This window comes from Pecten maximus, chromosome 12, assembly GCF_902652985.1.
Source record: "Pecten maximus chromosome 12, xPecMax1.1, whole genome shotgun sequence".
NCBI lineage: Eukaryota > Metazoa > Mollusca > Bivalvia > Pectinida > Pectinidae > Pecten > Pecten maximus.
This window is the reverse complement of record NC_047026.1, coordinates 29,358,871-29,379,897: the sequence shown is the minus strand read 5'-3', so window position 1 is coordinate 29,379,897 and position 21,027 is coordinate 29,358,871. Positions and strand designations below refer to the sequence as shown.

Sequence of the window (21,027 nt, the reverse complement as noted above, 5' to 3'; positions counted from 1 at the left end):
CGTGACGGGGACGACACGGGGACGGGACGGGGACGGCACGGCACGGGACCCGACGCCCAATAATATGCATGAAACCAATATATTTCCTTCGTCGGAATTAAAAAAAAACATACAGTTGCGTTTCTTTTGAAAAATGAAACGACCTTAACACAGCATCCGCCGTCCATCTCTCGTTCTCCAAGTGAGTGGCCGCGGTGGCTCAGTTGTTTAGAGCGCCGGCTTCGTAACTTCATGTGAAATATCTTTTCTAGTCGTCTGAAAGGCCGTAAGGCCATAATAGTGGACGCTAAACCCGTTTATGATAATGAATGATAAGGTGTGTGGTTCGACGCTCTATAATCGGGCCAGTTTGTGTTTCCCTGGTTGCTGAGAAACCAGTCAGGCTGTGCTGTCGCAGTTTTGTCCTTGGGAAAGACACATGGATGGCATGCGACGGGCTTCCCGTATGTTGTTCAGCGAGGTAGCCACCTACTACCACAAGGAGTCCTGCCTCAAAATGACACTGGCTGTTCAAGGGGCAATAAACCTAGCAAACTATATCTAAGGGGACGTTTCTACCACTAGGATAAAGGAGCACCAGCTGGAAATATGACGTCATAAAATTTCCACTGGTGTTTCCATGGACGCCGCCATTTTAATAATCGTAATCCATTACTTATTGCACAAAAATAGACTGAATTCGACATACAATCCAGAACTGATTGATGGAGTCTGGACGGAATTGGTCGAGATGTTCATGTGAATACTTCACAGGTTAACATATTGTTACTTATTGGTGGCCGTCAGTAAACTTTAACTAAAGCACAGAAGTCCACACCTTGGGGCTAAATTAATCCTACAGAGCCCTCAGTTCAAAACACATCTTGCTGACTCGACTTATCGACAAACGTTTCCAGTGATAAAAACGGGCGTTCTATAATGTACCAGGTCTACACGTAAAAACTGAGTTATTTCTATAATATTTTGTAAAGCTTCGGGATTTGCTTGGAATGCAAGCTGTCTCTACTTCACAGGGCGTTCGGATCTCGGTCCAGCTGACAACACATACTGAGGATGGAAATGTAGATATTTCTGAGATAACGTCTAATCGAAGATTTCTGCAAGCTCTGCCACAAAAGGAGACGATTTCATGTTACACAAGCTGTAAAAAGATAAATTATCTGACCTTGATCTATGAGCTAGGAATCTCGACCTTTCAGGACTTGGCACGGATCCCCAACCCCACGATCCATGTACACTATGTACTTTACAAAACAGCGTGTGTAATGCAATCATATGATGTCAAAACAGACGCCGGCCGTCCACATGTATGTACATCTACATCACATGTACGTCTACATCACAGGGTCACGCCGGCCGTCCACATGTATGTACGTCTACATCACAGGATCACGGCGGCCGTCCACGTGTATGTACGTCTACATCACATGTACGTCTACATCACATGTACGTCTACATCACAGGATCACGGCGGCCGTCCACATATATGTACGTCTACGTCAAATGTACGTCTACATCACAGGATCACGCCGGCCGTCCACATGTATGTACGTCTACATCACAGGATCACGCCGGCCGTCCACATGTATGTACGTCTACATCACAGGATCACGCCGGCCGTCCACGTGTATGTACGTCTACATCACATGTACGTCTACATCACAGGGTCACGCCGGCCGTCCACATGTATGTACGTCTACATCACATGTACGTCTACATCACAGGATCACGGCGGCCGTCCACATGTATGTACATGTACAATGTACGTCTACATCACAGGATCACGCCGGCCGTCCACATATATGTACGTCTACATCACAGGATCACGGCGGCCGTCCACATGTATGTACATGTACAATGTACGTCTACGTCACAGGATCACGGCGGTCGTCCACATGTATGTACATTCGTAACGATTCAAGTTACTGAGGTTAGCTTCAATTTTGTAAAGAGGCAATTCATATAATGCATTAGAAAGGGGGAGAGGTACATTGTACATTGTTGAGTACAGCGTGCCATATGGGAGGGAACCCCAGGCTATCAATATACACACTGAAATTTGTTGTTAACTGTCAATGTAAGCCTCTGGCCTCTGCACCAATTATTCGTTTCGAAGACTGACTAAGTACTAGTGGGGACGAGTAGATATGGGTACAAATGCCCCGGGGAATGAATGGTTAAATCGGGCAGACATTTACAATGTTTTATAAAATCAATTTATACAACTGGATGTATAAACAGGGACTTGGCACGAATTTCCAGCCCACGGTACAAAGGTCCAACAGTATTTACAAGTCCTTGTGATCATTTTCTATAAGTCTGAATTGATGTCATTCACTCTTCAAGTTTTGCATCAATATCTATCCTGTTTCAGAAACAACATAGGACTTAAAACGCCAGCGAAACGTAACCACCGTGTTGATTTGATCTATCCAAATATACATGTACAGTATATACATTTATATACTTATTAGTAATCAGGAAATTAGCAGACACTGCCACTTAAGAGAATTTAGCGTTAGTCTCGTATTATGCTGTAAATTTGATTGAAATTCAATTTCTGCATGACTACATCCCAGAACAGCTATGGATACAAGTATATGCCGTATAAAAAGTAATACATCACTTTAATATTGTTTATGAAAATCATTCTACATGGATCACAAATTATTTAAACAGCGTGGAACACTGGCTATCGCACGGTTCCGGGCGTTTAACAGGAAATTCAACAATTTACGTCAGCATAGTATTCCATATCACCACTCTCATATCCGAAATACAGTATGTATAATGGAAAAGTCATAAACGTTGAAAGACTCGTGCTAACGCACAATGAACAATGGGAATGCAGTAATTGCGTTCGATTAATAAAATAAAGCAAACATTTTTTTAATTTGTTATTCATGTAAGTAGCATGGGCATACACACATGTCGAATAAAGACCCTGTTATTTGCTATCAAATTACATACACAGTAGACGATTCCGTGTATAATAGTGATCAGTTATGGGTTAGAAAGCGACATATGCATATTATAAACATCCCATCGAGGAGACGTATTCCTTTGGTTTCTGCCTATTGCAGGAAGATTTTTTCTAAAAGCCTGACAATTGAACGACAGCCATTTGTTACGAAACATTACACTAATAAAGTCTATGTAAAACATTCGAAAATTTGAGGCGGGTTCCTTACACGATAATGAACAACCGGGTATCACTCGGACTCCTCAAAAGAACAATGAACTATCTCTTAGATACATGTATCTAGAAGTTTCAAACTGGGGTAAAATAAGCTGCAACACCAATACCATGTACATGTACTAGTATCTATACAGAATTAGGCGACAGATTGTCAGTATATTCTAATATTGGTTGCTTTTTTTCAGAAGAAAGATGTTGGATCCAATGAGGAGAATTCGGCCACACCATTTTGACATTTAGGACATCCACTGTGCTTTAAAAGCTGCTAGTAGTGCGACAGTCATACACTTAAAACTTTGAAGAGCTCTGCCGCATTATTGAATTGTTGTCATTCTTCCAAGAGGCAGGTGTAGCATTGTTGACAGTAAGCACAACAAGAAGTGGTACAGATGTTTTTTCCCCTTTTAGCCAGTTTTTTTTTTTTTATAAAATATGTATTCCCTTATTGGCAGGTGTCCGTCCTTGGAAACTGACAAAAGGCTGGGGACTTTCATCTACGGATGACTGATGTACCAGGCGTGGATCCTAAAGATGAAGGCCAAGATGAGATGCGTTATGCAGAGATGCATTATTTCAAATTCTGATAGGACCGGTACGAACGTCAAACCTGTGGGTTAATTACTGTGGGCAGTAACCGGTACGAACGTCAAACCATTGGGTTAATTACTGTGGGCAGTAACCGGTACGAACGTCAAACCTGTGGGTTAATTACTGTGGGCAGTAACCAGTACGAACGTCAAACCTGTGGGTTAATTACTGTGGGCAGTAAACGGTACGAACGTCAAACCTGTGGGTCGAACGTCAAACCTGTGGGTTAATTACTGTGGGCAGTAACCGTAACGAACGTCAAACCTGTGGGTTAATTACTGTGGGCAGTAAACGGTACGAACGTCAAACCTGTGGGTTAATTACTGTGGGCAGTAACCAGTACGAACGTCAAACCTGTGGGTTAATTACTGTGGGCAGTAAACGGTACGAACGTCAAACCTGTGGGTTAATTACTGTGGGCAGTAAACGGTACGAACGTCAAACCTGTGGGTTAATTACTGTGGGCAGTAACCGGTACGAACGTCAAACCTGTGGGTTAATTACTGTGGGCAGTAACCGTAACGAACGTCAAACCTGTGGGTTAATTACTGTGGGCAGTAAACGGTACGAACGTCAAACCTGTGGGTTAATTACTGTGGGCAGTAACCGGTACGAACGTCAAACAAACCTGTGGGCAGTAAACGGTACGAACGTCAAACCTGTGGGTTAATTACTGTGGGCAGTAACCGGTACGAACGTCAAACCTGTGGGTTAATAACTGTGGGCAGTAAACGGTACGAACGTCAAACCTGTGGGTTAATTACTGTGGGGCAGTAAACGGTACGAACGTCAAACCTGTGGGTTAATTACTTTGGGTAGTAACCGGTACGAACGTCAAACAAACCTGTGGGTTAATTACTGTGGGCAGTAAACGGTACGAACGTCAAACCTGTGGGTTAATTACTGTGGGCAGTAAACGGTACGAACGTCAAACCTGTGGGTTAATTACTGTGGGCAGTAAACGGTACGAACGTCAAACCGGTGGGTTAATTACTGTGGGCAGTAACCGGTACGAACGTCAAACCTGTGGGTTAATTACTGTGGGCAGTAAACGGTACGAACGTCAAACCTGTGGGTTAATTACTGTGGGCAGCACCTGTGAACCGATTATGATTATACTTTAATATAAGATTCACCACAATGAACTATTAATATACAGGCCTGTCATCAAGTTCATGTCTATTTCATGTATCTTGTCACTAACTAAATGTACTTATAGAACATAAATGTCAGACCGCGTGTGTGACCCCGAGGGAGGGACACGCAGACCTGACACCGATTCCGGAAAATCAATGACAGCGATCTCGTCCTTCTAATTTTATACACTCTACCAAGTAATGGTGTTTATCCTTGGTCAGCATTTTACAAGTTTATGTATGTCCGAATTGTTGGCAGATGACCAGTGTTGGCTGGAGCCTAATCACCCTGTGTTGGAAGCAGACCAATATCGTTAACATCCACAGACTTTCTCATTTGTCCGTGATCGATTGTCCATCGTCGAGTGGTCACTATTCTTGACCTCCTCGTGTAAAATGTATGGCTATGTTTTAGTGGGCGATCAAGCGAATGTTGGTCACTTTGTCGAAAACGAGATTACAAACGTCTCCATTGATTATATATCTATCGCGTCCGTGAACAGCCAGGGTCATTTTGAAGGGAGTCTCTTTGTAGGAGTTGGCGACTACGTATACCTCACTAAATAACATACGAGAGCCCGTCGCCTGCCACCACAGTCGGTATCTTGCCCAAGGATATAACCACGACACCGCGACATACGAGAGCCCGTCGTCTGCCACCACAGTCGGTATCTTGCCCAAGGATATAACCACGACACGGCGATAGCCCATTGATTAAGGGCGAAAACCATCAAATGAATCACGTTTCGTGTCATATGATTGTCACGTGATGATCAGCCATTTTTGTCTTCAGTGAAACTCAATGTAGTTAAAAGTGACAAACGCCATTGAACTGTAGATAGGAACAATAATCTGTACACATTGTGACGAATTACCAATCTTGTAGACACACACGTGGTTTCATCTTATCCCGATTGGTTGAATCGCAGTCACGTCATATACCCTATACAAAGACTTTTGTTTTGTATTGTTTTACGTTCCGTCATCAGCTAAGAATGGACTTACTTAATTCAGTAAAACCATGTAATTAAGTCATGAATATAATCCAGTTATCTGATTGATTCGTTGAAATTTGCTTTGAAAATCTTACCAACCCCGTTTTATGTGTTCTTTGGTTTATTTGGCATGATGGCAGATGTACAAACCATGCTGACACATGTGCGAGAAATAACATTGGTACATATCATGCATGCCGGTTATATTTAATCCGGATGAAAAAGAGTTGCATTTGATAAATCGATCAAAATAACAGTATTTGTTTAAAACTGACGGTTTTCAAGCCAGTGGTCATACAGGTATAGAGTAAAGCGTCAAAGAAGACTCCGTGAGGTTGACCTTGAGGGGCTACCTCAACATAAGGGAGGTCCGTTGTTATCCACACTTAGCTTTGGTAGTGTCTTGCCCAAGGTCACAAATGTCGAAGATTAAGAACTGAGACAGATTGTGACAGTTTGGTAAATAGGTTTTTGATAGACTTGTGTCGATGTACAGCTGTAATTAATCAGTTTTCCGCGGATGGCCTGCGGGTACTGTCGACACCAATCCAACGAGAGCATCTATCGATAATGATGGAATACAATCTTCATCAATCGCACCGAAGTGTCACACAGGAAAGGTTTTACAGATCGACAGAAGCCCTCGTGTCAAACTTTGCCGGCGGTACTTTTACTAACTCATGTTATGTATTCGATTATAATAATTTGGCTGTAAATGTCGACTAGAAGTCTAATGGTGGCCTAGTTTTTCATTTTCTCTTCCGTGCTTGGAGTCACTTCAGAAGGCAATATAATAAACTGCTTGTATATACATGTACAATGTTACTGCATGAGGTATTTCTGCCACCTGCCGTTGTTGCGACAGTGTGACAAAAAGAACGTGCCAACACGACGATGCGATAGTGTGTGATGGACTGTAAACAATCTGTGTAAATATTCAAACAAAATCACAAATTTTAACAGCAATATTTACTTTGAAAGAAAACAAAAATAAAAACATTGGTAGCAGTGACCTATTTTTGAAAATTGCAATTTGCCTTTCCAAGAATGAAATGGACTCAAGGTGACTGGTCGGCGGTCAAACCTTGGGCAGTAGTGACCGTCTATTAGGTTGCAATTTACCATCTCAATATCTGTCTGTATGCTAAACTTGGTCATTCCAGAAAAAACAGCATAGTAAGTAAAAGCAAAATTGTGAGCAAAATGTCCCAATAAGTGGATTTAAAAGTCAAATCACAAATCAGTGTATAGATATTTCAAACACTGTATACCGAGACTTCCATTGACCAATTTTCTTCAAGGTTAGATACAGATTGGAGATGGACCACATTTTTAATGTGTATTTAATGACTGTTTAATATCATTAGTCAAATCAGAGGTCGCAGTGACCTACTTCCATACACACTGAAGTATCCACGATTCAAAATGTACATGTATCAACATATAATGTGAGATGGGTAGTTCATACTAAAGTAGGTACAATATGACACAGACAGTCTTTGTTATCAACCTTGGTCTACAAAGAGCATGTACAACGAAGCAACATGAAACGCAAAAAAAAACATAAAATAATTATCAAAATTTGGGAAAAAATATGTAACCAGCACAGACCATATACTGTTAAACAGGATTATGTATTCAGTATGCGTTCGCTACGTTATACTATAGAGTACATGTTCCCTAGATAGATAGCAGACACAGAGACAACTCCGTTATACTATAGAGTATATATTCCCTAGATAGATAGCAGACACAGAGACAACTCCGTTATACTATAGATTATATGTTCCCTAGATAGATAGCAGACAGAGACAACTCCGTTATACTATAGAGTATATGTTCCCTAGATAGATAACAGACAAGACAGAGACAACTCCGTTATACTATAGAGTATATGTTCCCTAGATAGATAACAGACAGAGACAACTCCGTTATACTATAGAGTATATGTTCCCTAGATGGATAGCGGACACAGAGACAACTCCGTTATACTATAGAGTATATGTTCCCTAGATAGATAGCGGACACAGAGACAACTCCGTTATACTATAGAGTATATGTTCCCTAGATAGATAACAGACAGAGACAACTCCGTTATACTATAGAGTATATGTTCCCTAGATAGATAACAGACACAGAGACAACTCCGTTATACTATAGAGTATATGTTCCCTAGATAGATAGCAGACACAGAGACAACTCCGTTATACTATAGAGTATATGTTCCCTAGATAGATAACAGACAGAGACAACTCCGTTATACTATAGAGTATATGTTCCCTAGATAGATAACAGACAGAGACAACTCCGTTATACTATAGAGTATATGTTCCCTAGATAGATAACAGACAGAGAGACAACTCCGTTATACTATAGAGTATATGTTCCCTAGATAGATAACAGACAGAGACAACTCCGTTATACTATAGAGTATATGTTCCCTAGATAGATAGCAGACAGAGGGACAACTCCGTTATACTATAGAGTATATGTTCCCTAGATAGATAACAGACAGAGACAACTCCGTTATACTATAGAGTATATGTTCCCTAGATAGATAGCAGACAGAGGGACAACTCCGTTATACTATAGAGTATATGTTCCCTAGATAGATAACAGACAGAGACAACTCCGTTATACTATAGAGTATATGTTCCCTAGATAGATAACAGACAGAGACAACTCCGTTATACTATAGAGTATATGTTCCCTAGATAGATAGCAGACAGAGACAACTCCGTTATACTATAGAGTATATGTTCCCTAGATAGATAACAGACACAGAGACAACTCCGTTATACTATAGAGTATATGTTCCCTAGATAGATAACAGACACAGAGACAACTCCGTTATACTATAGAGTATATGTTCCCTAGATAGATAACAGACACAGAGAAAACTCCGTTATACTATAGATTATATGTTCCCTAGATAGATAACAGACACAGAGACAACTCCGTTATACTATAGAGTATATGTTCCCTAGATAGATAACAGACAGAGACAACTCCGTTATACTATAGAGTATATGTTCCCTAGATAGATAGCAGACAGAGGGACAACTCCGTTATACTATAGAGTATATGTTCCCTAGATAGATAACAGACAGAGGGACAACTCCGTTATACTATAGAGTATATGTTCCCTAGATAGATAGCAGACACAGAGACAACTCCGTTATACTATAGAGTATATGTTCCCTAGATAGATAACAGACAGAGAAAACTCCGTTATACTATAGAGTATATGTTCCCTAGATAGATAACAGACACAGAGACAACTCCGTTATACTATAGAGTATATGTTCCCTAGATAGATAACAGACAGAGACAACACCGTTATACTATAGAGTATATGTTCCCTAGATAGATAGCGGACACAGAGACAACTCCGTTATACTATAGAGTATATGTTCCCTAGATAGATAGCAGACAGAGAGACAACTCCGTTATACTATAGAGTATATGTTCCCTGGATAGATAACAGACACAGAGACAACTCCGTTATACTATAGAGTATATGTTCCATAGATAGATAACAGACACAGAGACAACTCCGTTATACTATAGAGTATATGTTCCCTAGATCGATAACAGACACAGAGACAACTCCGTTATACTATAGAGTATATGTTCCCTGGATCGATAACAGACACAGAGACAACTCCGTTATTTCCCGTCTGCTGTGATGTTTATCTCTACGAGTTGAAAAATGGAAATAGTTATTGATGTACACGCTTAGGACATTAAGTTAATAAGAGATATATCTATAGCTTCTGTGTCCGCATATATATCTATTATGATCCATACGACACCGGCACAGTAAGTTGTCAATAGATTATTGGTCGGTGCTCCTAGTCTCGTGTATCTGCTAAAGTCCTTCGGAGTGCGGCAGAGTCTGCCCATTATTCTGATGTTTGCCAGTCTCGTCTAGATCTCGTGAAAAAAGTCTTCCGAGTTATACAGCAAACAAAACTATAATTTGCTATTTCAAACCTAATATATGAGAAAATCAAACATGTCTGCTATACCATACGTCATTGTCTATAAGGACTTGCCCTCTTGGCACGAACTTTATCTTATTTTCACGGTATGAGCGGTCAGCCTAGACTCTCCAATAAAGAAAACAACATGTCGGATACTATGATACATTGTGATTTTTCAAGATAAGTTCGAAATAAAACTAAAATCAAATTTCGTCTTAATCATTTTCTTCAAAATGCTATCACTATTTACAAGAAATGATCGTAAGCCCATAGTGCCAACGCCCGTAAAAACTGCATTGTGGAATTCCGTCTTCTCTAGATATGTTAGATAAGGAACTGTTCTACTGTTCCTCTTATCCTTTCCGGAATGTATATATATATCTATATAATCGGAGGTTTGGAAAAGAGAAAATCTTTACTTTGACTTTGAACAGATGTGACGGCTCCCGCTTCTCTCAGACAGAATTTATCCCCGGCATAGTTGCCATCTCTTGATACCAGTGACATGTATAGAAGCGAATGTAATCTGGAGTATATACATACAACTAAACAGACCTTTCTCGTCAGCAATCGTCTGTCCATTTCTATCGGACTTTTTTATCTTTTGGATTCTCAGTCCCTCATCGCGGATATCGACCGGCCATGCTGCACGCTGGACCATGGCCATATCCCAGTATATCAATACATTCTCGTTTTCAAAAGCGAGACTTGATTAGTAGTGTATAGATATCGGACATATTTTGCAGTGCCCGCAGTACTATCATATATTAACATATAGTTATACATTTTGCTCCTTCAAGCCTCATTGTCATAATTTATTTTACGTAATGCGTCATGCTACATTCATGTATGTACATGTAGATACCCGCCCTCCATACATATTACAAATGCATACATTCGATGACAATGCCCCCGGGAGGTAGCACTATAAAAGAGTTGTCGTTATTGTTCTTATCCCCCGGGAGGTAGCACTATAAAAGAGTTGTTACTGTTCTTGTCCCCCGGGAGGTAGCACTACAATAGAGTTGTCGTTACTGTTCTTATCCCCCGGGAGGTAGCACTATAAAAGAGTTGTTACTGTTCTTGTCCCCCGGGAGGTAGCACTACAAAAAAAGTTGTCGTTACTGTTCTTACACCCGGGAGGTAGCACTACAAAAGAGTTGTCGTTACTGTTCTTACCCCCGGGAGGTAGCACTATAAAAGAGTTGTCGTAACTGTTCTTGTCCCCCGGGAGGTAGCACTAGAAAAGAGTTGTCGTTACTGTTCTTGACCCCGGGGGGTAGCACTACAAAAGAGTTGTCGTTACTGTTCTTGACCCCGGGGGGGTAGCACTGTAAAAGAGTTGTCGTTACTGTTCTTGACCCCGGGGGGTAGCCCTATAAGAGTTGTCGTTACTGTTCTTGACCCCGGGGGGTAGCACTACAAAAGAGTTGTCGTTACTGTTCTTGACCCCGGGGGGTAGCACTGTAAAAGAGTTGTCGTTACTGTTCTTGACCCCGGGGGGTAGCCCTATAAGAGTTGTCGTTACTGTTCTTGACCCCGGGGGGTAGCACTACAAAAGAGTTGTCGTTACTGTTCTTGACCCCGGGGGGTAGCACTATAAAAGAGTTGTCGTTACTGTTCTTGACCCCGGGGGTAGCACTACAAGAGTTGTCGTTACTGTTCTTGACCCCGGGAAGTAGCACTGTAAAAGAGTTGTCGTTACTGTTCTTGGTATTTTATATGGATTTTATTCGCTTGTTTGCTCGGTTTATCGCTCCGTGAACAGCCAGAGTCAATTTGAGGCGGGGTCGTCTTGAAGTAGTTGGTGACCAGCTCACTGAACAACCTACGAGAGGCCCATCGCGTGTCATCCAGTGCAAAGTGTCCACGGACAGAAATATGACAGTACAGACCAGCACATTTTACAGCTTCTCGAGAAACAGAAACCAAAACAGTCTGTAAAGTTTGTAATTCTACTTACAACGAAATCCGCATTTTTCTATAAATACCATCTATATGATAAAGTGAGAGAAGTATATCTCGAAAAAATTTCATTAAAAATGTCAGAAGATAAAAATCCTATTTTCATATTAGTTACTAACTGAGATTATACGACGAACTTATCTATTCATAAAACAGTTATTATTTACTGGACAGTTTTAATCCAGTAAAATTTTAATACGCTACTATGTTTTTATATTTATTGCCGTTGAAAATACTGATGTAATTAGAATTGAACAATAAACATTTAAAATGAATTGTAATGTACACGTGTGTATGGCGTATATGGCAGCATTCTCCTGGGTTTTTTTTTTTCTTGAATTGTGTAACTGTGCTATACATTCAAAAAGACTGTTGAACATGTAAAGCACTACAAGGTACGTATACAATTTACATTACATACAGATGGCTTGATTTAAAACTAGCCGTGTGAGAATAGTATATTAAAGGTATCATCTTGTACAGCGTTCTTTTATCCTGACGTTTCTCATTGCTCTGGAGACAGATATGCCTTTTTCTGTACAAGTCTCGTTTATATGGATCCAGCCAATTTGACGCCCCTCCAATTACCGTACAAGGCTGGTGATCGCATACTGATCCCGGGCTGTCCTAGCCTTACAGTGGAAATCACGAAAAGGTCAAAGTTCATTAATAAAGATATTATGAACAATCTTTTTTTTTATTTCTGTTTACTTATTTATATAATGTACGTTAATTATATATCGTGTATATTCATGCAGCTAGTGTTAGTATCAATCAATATGACACAAACATGAACATCGGCCAGGAATTTACACCTTGTGAAAAAAAGAACGAGAAACTATCAATTTAACACCAAGATTTAAGTTTTTGATTTCAAACCACCTAGAAATTATTTAATCATATGATCAAGTACAACACATCTTTGAAATCCGACAGTAAATTTATAGAGTAGCACACAATTCCAAGAGGGTAAATATAATATTGAATGTATTTCACTTACTCTTACTACTTTACTAGTTTGTTTGATTTGACCTTTTCCCGGTTATCTATTTCTGAGTCTGTGTTTCTCACGCGTATACATCTGTGTAACATGTTTCAGATGTTAAATGTCACAGGATAAAACGATATATATAACAAGTTCAGAATGTCTCCTCCAAATTACCCACAACTCCTTCACTTCCGTTAGAATAAAATACGTAGCCCCGTTGCCCTGTAACGATGGCCAGATCACATTCTTTACCAAAAAACAATTCAAGTCCGAGGCCAATCCCGTCAACAGGGCCAAGTTCAACACATAAGTTGTAATTTCTCTAGAGTTCACTGTGCGTCACATTAATTCCTCGGGTATTAACCATTGTTGTATACTATCATACCATATGAGTAGTAATTTAAATCTTGTTAATATACATACAAATTCCTCATGTCTCCATCTCTCCTCATATCTTCGTTATATGTTTCGGTATTTCTGGAAATTGTCACTTATTTCATTGCGATAAGTCGACACAATAAGAACAGAGAATACCAAATCACAATAAATAAGTATTTATAGACAAATATTAACCCCTCCTCCTACTATATCAACAGCTGCCTGTGATACAAGTAGTCCCTCGATCGTGATCACTTTAACTGACAGACCACCAATACAGTGACGTTATCAATTATACAGGGAATAAAGATTCATAGTTTTACCTATAAAAAAACTGGCGAATTACTTAATACCAAAACAAACCCCCACAATACCCACACAATAATGCTACATAAGTATAGATTCGTCATCGAATAAAATCGTCATGTCTTTACAAGAGAAAATTTTAGAAGATATTGAAGCGCCTGGAGACGGTAAAACGGTTATGGAGAAAACCACAGAACTACCAGCTGGCGCAATGGAATCAGCGCAGAAAGGAATCTGACGACACTCCAGGGATGGAAAACAGATCACAGCCGTCTGCTTCCGGTAGTATTTATAGAAAAATATTAGCCCCTACTCTTATTGTTGATCAACAAAATGTACCACCCGAAAAGTCGGGAAGTGGCGGTGAGCTTTGATTCACTTTGGATTTAAGTTCAATCTGATTAAAATATCAAAATCACACAAACATCGGTAACGTAAATCGGTTTAAAATCCTTAAAATATCAATGCATGTTATTCTTTTGTCATGTGACGATGCTTTAAAGATGAGAAAATGGATCAAAGCGGACGGTGCATCGAATGTGCAACGGAAGTCAGTCTGTATATTTTAGAGTGGTATGCAATGGGATCTGATTGGTCGACAGCTCTGTAAACAATACTAACTGTAATTGTCGACCAACCACCAATAGCCAAGACCAATAGCCTACTCCAATTCCATAGTCGATGCATCGTCAGATTATCACGTGTTACAAAGGTGTACAGTAGGGGCTAATATTGTTCTATTGGTTCGGTCTATAATGTGAATAGTGTGGTGTTAATGAAAACTTTAGACATTAGACTAAAGTAAAGTTGGCACCACGCGTGGATAGGTTTCATGTGACAAACTTTGTTCTTGAGATGGAGCACGTGCGTAAGAACCGGAAGTAGATACAGACCTTGACCCCAATTTATAAGTTAACTACACACCTGACGTATGACTAATGGGAAATATTGGCCTTTCTGTGAAGTAGCATCCCAAGAGGTACCAGTATTAGAGAGTGTCATCATCTAAAGCGATTTATATGGAGAAGTGTCCGTCCTGCATGCATACAAAATCGATCAAGTTTCTTCGAAGAGTTCCGACCTCCACCCCATAATAGTACTAAATCTCTTTATTGCCCTGACCTAATACATCGTTTGCCAGTGACTCATGAACTCCCGATGTATAGAATCCCTATCCACAAGGGTTAGTCGGCAGCGTGTTGAATGAGGCGGGGAAGGGGGCTTTGCGTGGGAGCGACAGCTGGAGACCAACACTTTGATATGTCATATACCGTTGTAACTTTGCGAGACTTTCTCAAAGTAGAACGGAGAGGAGTGTGACAAGTCTTACTTAACTCGAGATGTACTTGAACATTTCAAACATCAGTATAATCACTAGGGTGAGATATTTGGCCGTAGTCAGATACTTAACCGAATAACGGACCCCTGTGAGTAGAATGAGATCATCAACGTTTTTAGCCAGTTACGAGTCTTGCGTTCTATTATACGAGTTGGGCACGTGTAAATGGAAGTCTCGTGCATAATCAAGTAAGGGAGTATGATTCATATTTCATTTATAAGATTATAAACTACACCATCATGATCAAGCACGTTCGGTGTTTATAACGCCAAATTCATCAATGTTGGTGTACGAATCCCCTCTCTATATTATTTCCTTATTGTTTTCTTCTTAATCATTGTATGTCATTTAATATGTGTATGTACATTTTTGTTCGGTTTGGAGTGTGTGGAAAGTACAAGCAGGTGACGAGTCTGTTTCGTGTCAGCTATGACAGAAACGATTGCTATCCCGGGAATGCGTTTCTGACAGATGAAGCCGTTACTTTACTTTTTTCTTCCGGTGTCCAACACATGTTACAAGATGCTGTGTATCTTCAAGCCAGACAACGCGTTATCAAAGAGATTCAATATATCACAAAGTCGCAGCAAGCCAACCAACGGGGGTTATCGTGGCGAGGTACCGTAAAACAGATAAAACGGAGAGCAATATATATTTAACATGTATCTCATTAATAAAATGCAAACGTCTTGTGTGGATTCATAGTTTATTCTCGGTAATTAATCAAAAACATTGCTTAATTACTGTATAACATATCTTGATTTCTTTGCTTTGTTGTGCGTTTCACAACAAACCAAGGCGGGCATCATACAGCTACACATAGGACTGTACAAAGGGCGTGGTACATAGGACTGGTACACAGGGCGTGGTACATAGGACTGGTACACAGGGCGTGGTACATAGGACTGGTACACAGGGCGTGGTACACAGGACTGGTACACATAGGACTGTACACATAGGACTGGGGTACAGGGTGTGGTACATAGGACTGGTACACAGGGCGTGGGACATAGGACTGGTACACAGGGCGTGGTACATAGGACTGGTACACAGGGCGTGGTACATAGGACTGGTACACATAGGACTGTACACATAGGACTGGGGTACAGGGTGTGGTACATAGGACTGGTACACAGGGCGTGGTACATAGGACTGGTACACAGGGTGTGGTACATAGGACTGGTAAACATAGGACTGTACACATAGGACTGGGGTACAGGGTGTGGTACATAGGACTGGTACACAGGGCGTGGTACATAGGACTGGTACACAGGGCGTGGTACATAGGACTGGTACACAGGGCGTGGTACATAGGACTGGTACACATAGGACTGGTACATAGGACTGGGGTACAGGGTGTGGTACATAGGACTGGTACACAGGGCGTGGTACATAGGGCGTGGTACATAGGACTGGTACACATAGGACTGGGGTACAGGGCGTGGTACATAGGACTGGTACACAAGGACTGGTACACAGGGCGTGGTACATAGGACTGGTACACAGGGCGTGGTACATAGGACTGGTACACAGGGTGTGGTACATAGGACTGGTACACAGGGCGTGGTACATAGGACTGGTACACAGGGCGTGGTACATAGGACTGGTACACATAGGACTGGTACACATAGGACTGGTACACAGGGTGTGGTACATAGGACTGGTACACAGGGTGTGGTACATAGGACTGGTACACAGGGTGTGGTACATAGGACTGGTACACAGGGTGGGTACATAGGACTGGTACACAGGGTGTGGTACATAGGACTGGTACACAGGGTGTGGGACATAGGACTGGTACACAGGGCGTGTGGGACATAGGACTGGTACACAGGTTGTGGGACATAGGACTGGTACACAGGGCGTGGTACATAGGACTGGTACACAGGGCGTGGTACATAGGTGACAGCATGGTGGTACACAGGTTGTGGGTACATAGAGACGGGGTACACAGGGGTGGCATAGATGGTACACAGGACTGGTACATAGACGGTAGGGTGGGACATAGGACTGTACACAGGTGTGGAGGACGACATAGGGACTAGACTGGTACACAGGGCGTGGTACATAGGACTGGTACACAGGGTGTGGGACATAGGACTGGTACACAGGGCGTGGGACATAGGACTGGTACACAGGGTGTGGTACATAGGACTGGTACACAGGGTGTGGTACATAGGACTGGTACACAGGTTGTGGGACATAGGACTGGTACACAGGGCGTGGGACATAGGATTGGTACACAGGGCGTGGTACATAGGATTGGTACACAGGGTGTGGTACATAGGACTGGTACACAGGGCGTGGGACATTGGACTGGTACACAGGGCGTGGTACATAGGACTGGTACACATAGGACTGTACATAGGACTGGTACACAGAGTGTGGTACATAGGACTGGTTCACAGGGTGTGGTACATAGGACTGGTACACAGGATGTGGTACATTGGACTGGTACACAGGGCGTGGTACATAGGACTGGTATACACATAGGACTGTACACATATGACTGGTTCACAGGGTGTGGTACATAGGACTGGTACACAGGGTGTGGTACATAGGACTGGTACACAGGGCGTGGTACATAGGACTGGTACACAGGCTGTACACATATGACTGGTTCACAGGGTGTGGTACATAGGACTGGTACAGACCTGCCAACCTTTCAAATTCAAAAATAGTAATTTGGCCCATTTTTGAGCAAAAAAAGAGTAATTCTTAACAATTCTTGCCAAATCTATTGCATCAAAAAGAGTAATTTGCTAGGATTGGTACACAGGGTGTGGTACATAGGACTGGTACACAGGGCGTGGGACATAGGATTGGTACACAGGGCGTGGTACACAGGACTGGTACACATAGGACTGGTATACAGGGCGTGGTACATAGGACTATACAAAGGTCGTGGGACATAGGACTGGTACACAGGGTGTGGTACATAGGACTGGTACACAGGGCGTGGTACATAGGACTGGTACACAGGGTGTGGTACATAGGACTGGTACACAGGATGTGGGACATGTAATGTGCGTACCTGTTTGTAACATCTCTACTGACCGCGGAATGGAAGCATGTGACAACGCACATGGACATGCCATCTATTCTGGGTTGAGAAGTTGTGCCAATTCCCCAAGATCCAGATAACAAATATAATTATAACCACCGGAACACCAGACACAATTGTATCCTTGTTTATTGCAATGAAAACAATTCCTCGATTCTACATCTAATAGGAATGTTAGGATAGGGGTCGACAGTAAATTCCGAAAAGTGTCGGTTTCTATTAATAGTTTAAATTGACTGGGCGTAACGTTCCAGAAAGAGTTTAAGAGTTTGGGATGAAATATAATGTTTATCCAGAAATATTCCTTATCATATTATATGGATGCACGTCAAAATAGAATACACAAAAACACCGTTTTAAGTCGTGTTTATCCCTTCTCAATATCATGTCTCCATTTTTTTTCCAAACCCCCTATCACCCCCTTCACGTGCATGTATGCAAGGTTATAATGTTACCATCGAGTAAACTTCCTTTGCTTCAAAGCTTCGCTGGTCTCCATTTGTCTCCTCTTGAACCCCTCTATAAATAATACTTCTCATATTTATATCAGTGCTGCATGTACATGATCGACTGGGGAAGCAAAGCGTGGAACAATGTGTGTGATTGTCTAGATCTCAGCTGAAAGCGAGTCCGTCTACCTGAGCGAGTCAGCGATAACCTTTTCCTACGCGGGACACAATTGTCACATGAAAGAGTGTTTCTTTAATATCTTCTGGACTTGTGCCTGGCTTTGCTAGTCTACCAGTGTGACACGCGTGACACTGTTGCCCCATGGGCTAGCTGTCAGTAAAACATATCCTTCATTAGTTTTAAGTGGCCCGCCTTCCTGTGGTACAACTTTGTACATACAGGTACAGTGCCGTTTCTGACGTTTTCATCGTCATCTGAAAGGCCGTAAGAGCGGGCGCTATAATAATACATGTACTAATGACGTTTTCTCAAAAAGTATACTATCTGATTCTCTTATCAATTTCAATTTCAATTTCTTTATTAACTGTGGGCCATATTGCCCATTAGCACATGTTATAATATACAAAGTCGTAATATACGTGAACAGCAATAGAAATTACAAAGTGGAGAACGAGTTCAGAGTTTGTACATATAGCCAGGATATTATTGGCTTCGAAAATAAGATTTGCATGATACAATTCACTGACATAAGTTATATTAAATATAAAAGGCTATACTTAGTCAAATCATGTACTATTGGTTACATATAATATTGATATAATAACAGTATATTAAAAGCTATGTATTTGATCCAAATGAATGATCTCAACGGCGAGGGAGATGCGAGAGTGGTTGGGGATACCCCTACCAGAAACTCAGCAAGATAGGGACAATGTAATATATAGCGTAGATACCTCATCAAATACAGAATACTTAGTCTCGAACAGATGGAGTGCAGACAATTTTCTTCATAATCCATTTCTATAATGAGTTCAACATCTTCTTGCACAAAAAATTAGCACGATTCATATACGTGTATATTTGTATATTTTAGGCAATTAAAAAACACTAGAAATTGTATCTATTGTTTACATATATGCGTTACGTACAAATCTTTTTACAGAGTTACCGACGAAAAACATTTGTTTTAGTGTCATGTAATTAGCTGTTTGGCGGGAATTACGACGACCCTTCACGTGTATACATAAAAAAAAATAAGGGCGGGAACCATGACGATCCCTAACGTGTATATAGTATATATATAATTACTACATCACCAATTATATATATATAAGCGCCAGTTATGTACCTTACCGAAATTGTCTAGTACATGGGAATCTTAGAGACAATTCTGGCAAGTCACATGGCAAGTGTATGAAGTCCAAATGTCATTGTCTCACGTTTTACTCCACTTATATACAGTTGGGACACGCATCGCCAGCTACAAGTGTAGACCGATCGTTACACAGACAACGCGTTAGCTCATCAAGCAAGTGTAGAAAGGGCGTTGGTTTCCATGGAAATCGGCACCGATCGGTTTCTACTCGTGACCGGTAAGGCCGGACTTAGATGAGACCTACACGTCCAGACAACAGGTTTCGTTCATTGTGTCTAGATTTGAATGTGGTTCGCGACCTTGCTTCTATGAGCACACAAAAGAAATTCGCCTGAGCAACAAGAATTTGCGTTGTACCACAAGGTATGAAAAGGCCCTTGTAAAACGGGAGTCCCTGTTATAAAAAAACAACAACAAAATACATGCAAATGTGTAAATAAAAAACAGCAGCTTACCTGCGAAAGTAACAAGGACAACAAATCCAATAAGATGAAGCATTTTGTTTGTCGTCTGGTATATCCCTTGGTAAAGTTTTAGCTAAAAGTCGGCAAGTATTCCTATGGAATGTACAGCGTGTGCATCCGAAGGCCGCTATGGCTCAAATGATGAACGGCTTGCGGAACAGAAGGCAGCGACTTTTTAGTGAGGGGCTCGCCACGGGATATTAGTGACATCTCACTCTGACACACACACTCCCTAAATTTTACACATGCTTCATATTTCCCAGTTTGAGATAATGTTGCATCACCAAACATAATCAACCAGTAATAGCATCATATGCTACATGTTAGCGATGATTCGTGTATTGTTGCAGGATATACAACGAGGACGAGGATATTTTGCAATTAAATTAATAACGAAGGCCGCAGGCCTGAGTTATTAATTAAAATTGCAAAATATCCGAGTCCGAGTTGTATATCCTGCAACAATACACGAGTCAAAGTTGATTATTTCTATTCTACCATGTACTGTTTAGTTCTGAGATCGACCTCTTTCTAATAGAAAAACAGCAAAGAAACCCCAAGAAAACCTTGTAATTTATTTCTTGAGTATTGCATTATTTATTGATGAAATATACAGGCAATACAGTACTACGATCAAAAGCATCTATCATTTGGCATTGATTTTGAAAATTAAAAAAAAAAAAGAATAAAAAAAAGAAAGAAAAAGAAGGGGGCCTCCGTAGGATTCGAACTCGAGTCGTGATAAAAATGTATTGAAAGACTAACCCATTAGCCCACTCGGCTATAGTAACCTTTTATGAAACGGGTGAATTTTAGATATATAAAATTGTAAC

The 21,027-nt window shown here is 41.0% G+C and overlaps 1 protein-coding gene across 5 annotated transcripts in view; it reads right to left on the bottom strand.

Annotated features, from left to right (window-relative positions):
• Window positions 1-20,348, bottom strand: part of LOC117339969 — a 46,964-nt gene extending 26,616 nt beyond the window's left edge. For 4 of the 5 annotated variants that reach the window (XM_033901692.1, XM_033901695.1, XM_033901696.1 and 1 more), the window contains exon 1: window positions 20,186-20,347. In XM_033901692.1, the coding sequence (XP_033757583.1) occupies window positions 20,186-20,228 (43 nt within the window). In that variant the 5' untranslated portion in view covers window positions 20,229-20,347. Of the gene's footprint in view, window positions 1-20,185 lie in introns of all 5 variants that reach the window. The other variant, XM_033901693.1, reaches the window with a different exon arrangement.
• Window positions 20,349-21,027: the final 679 nt, after the last annotated feature.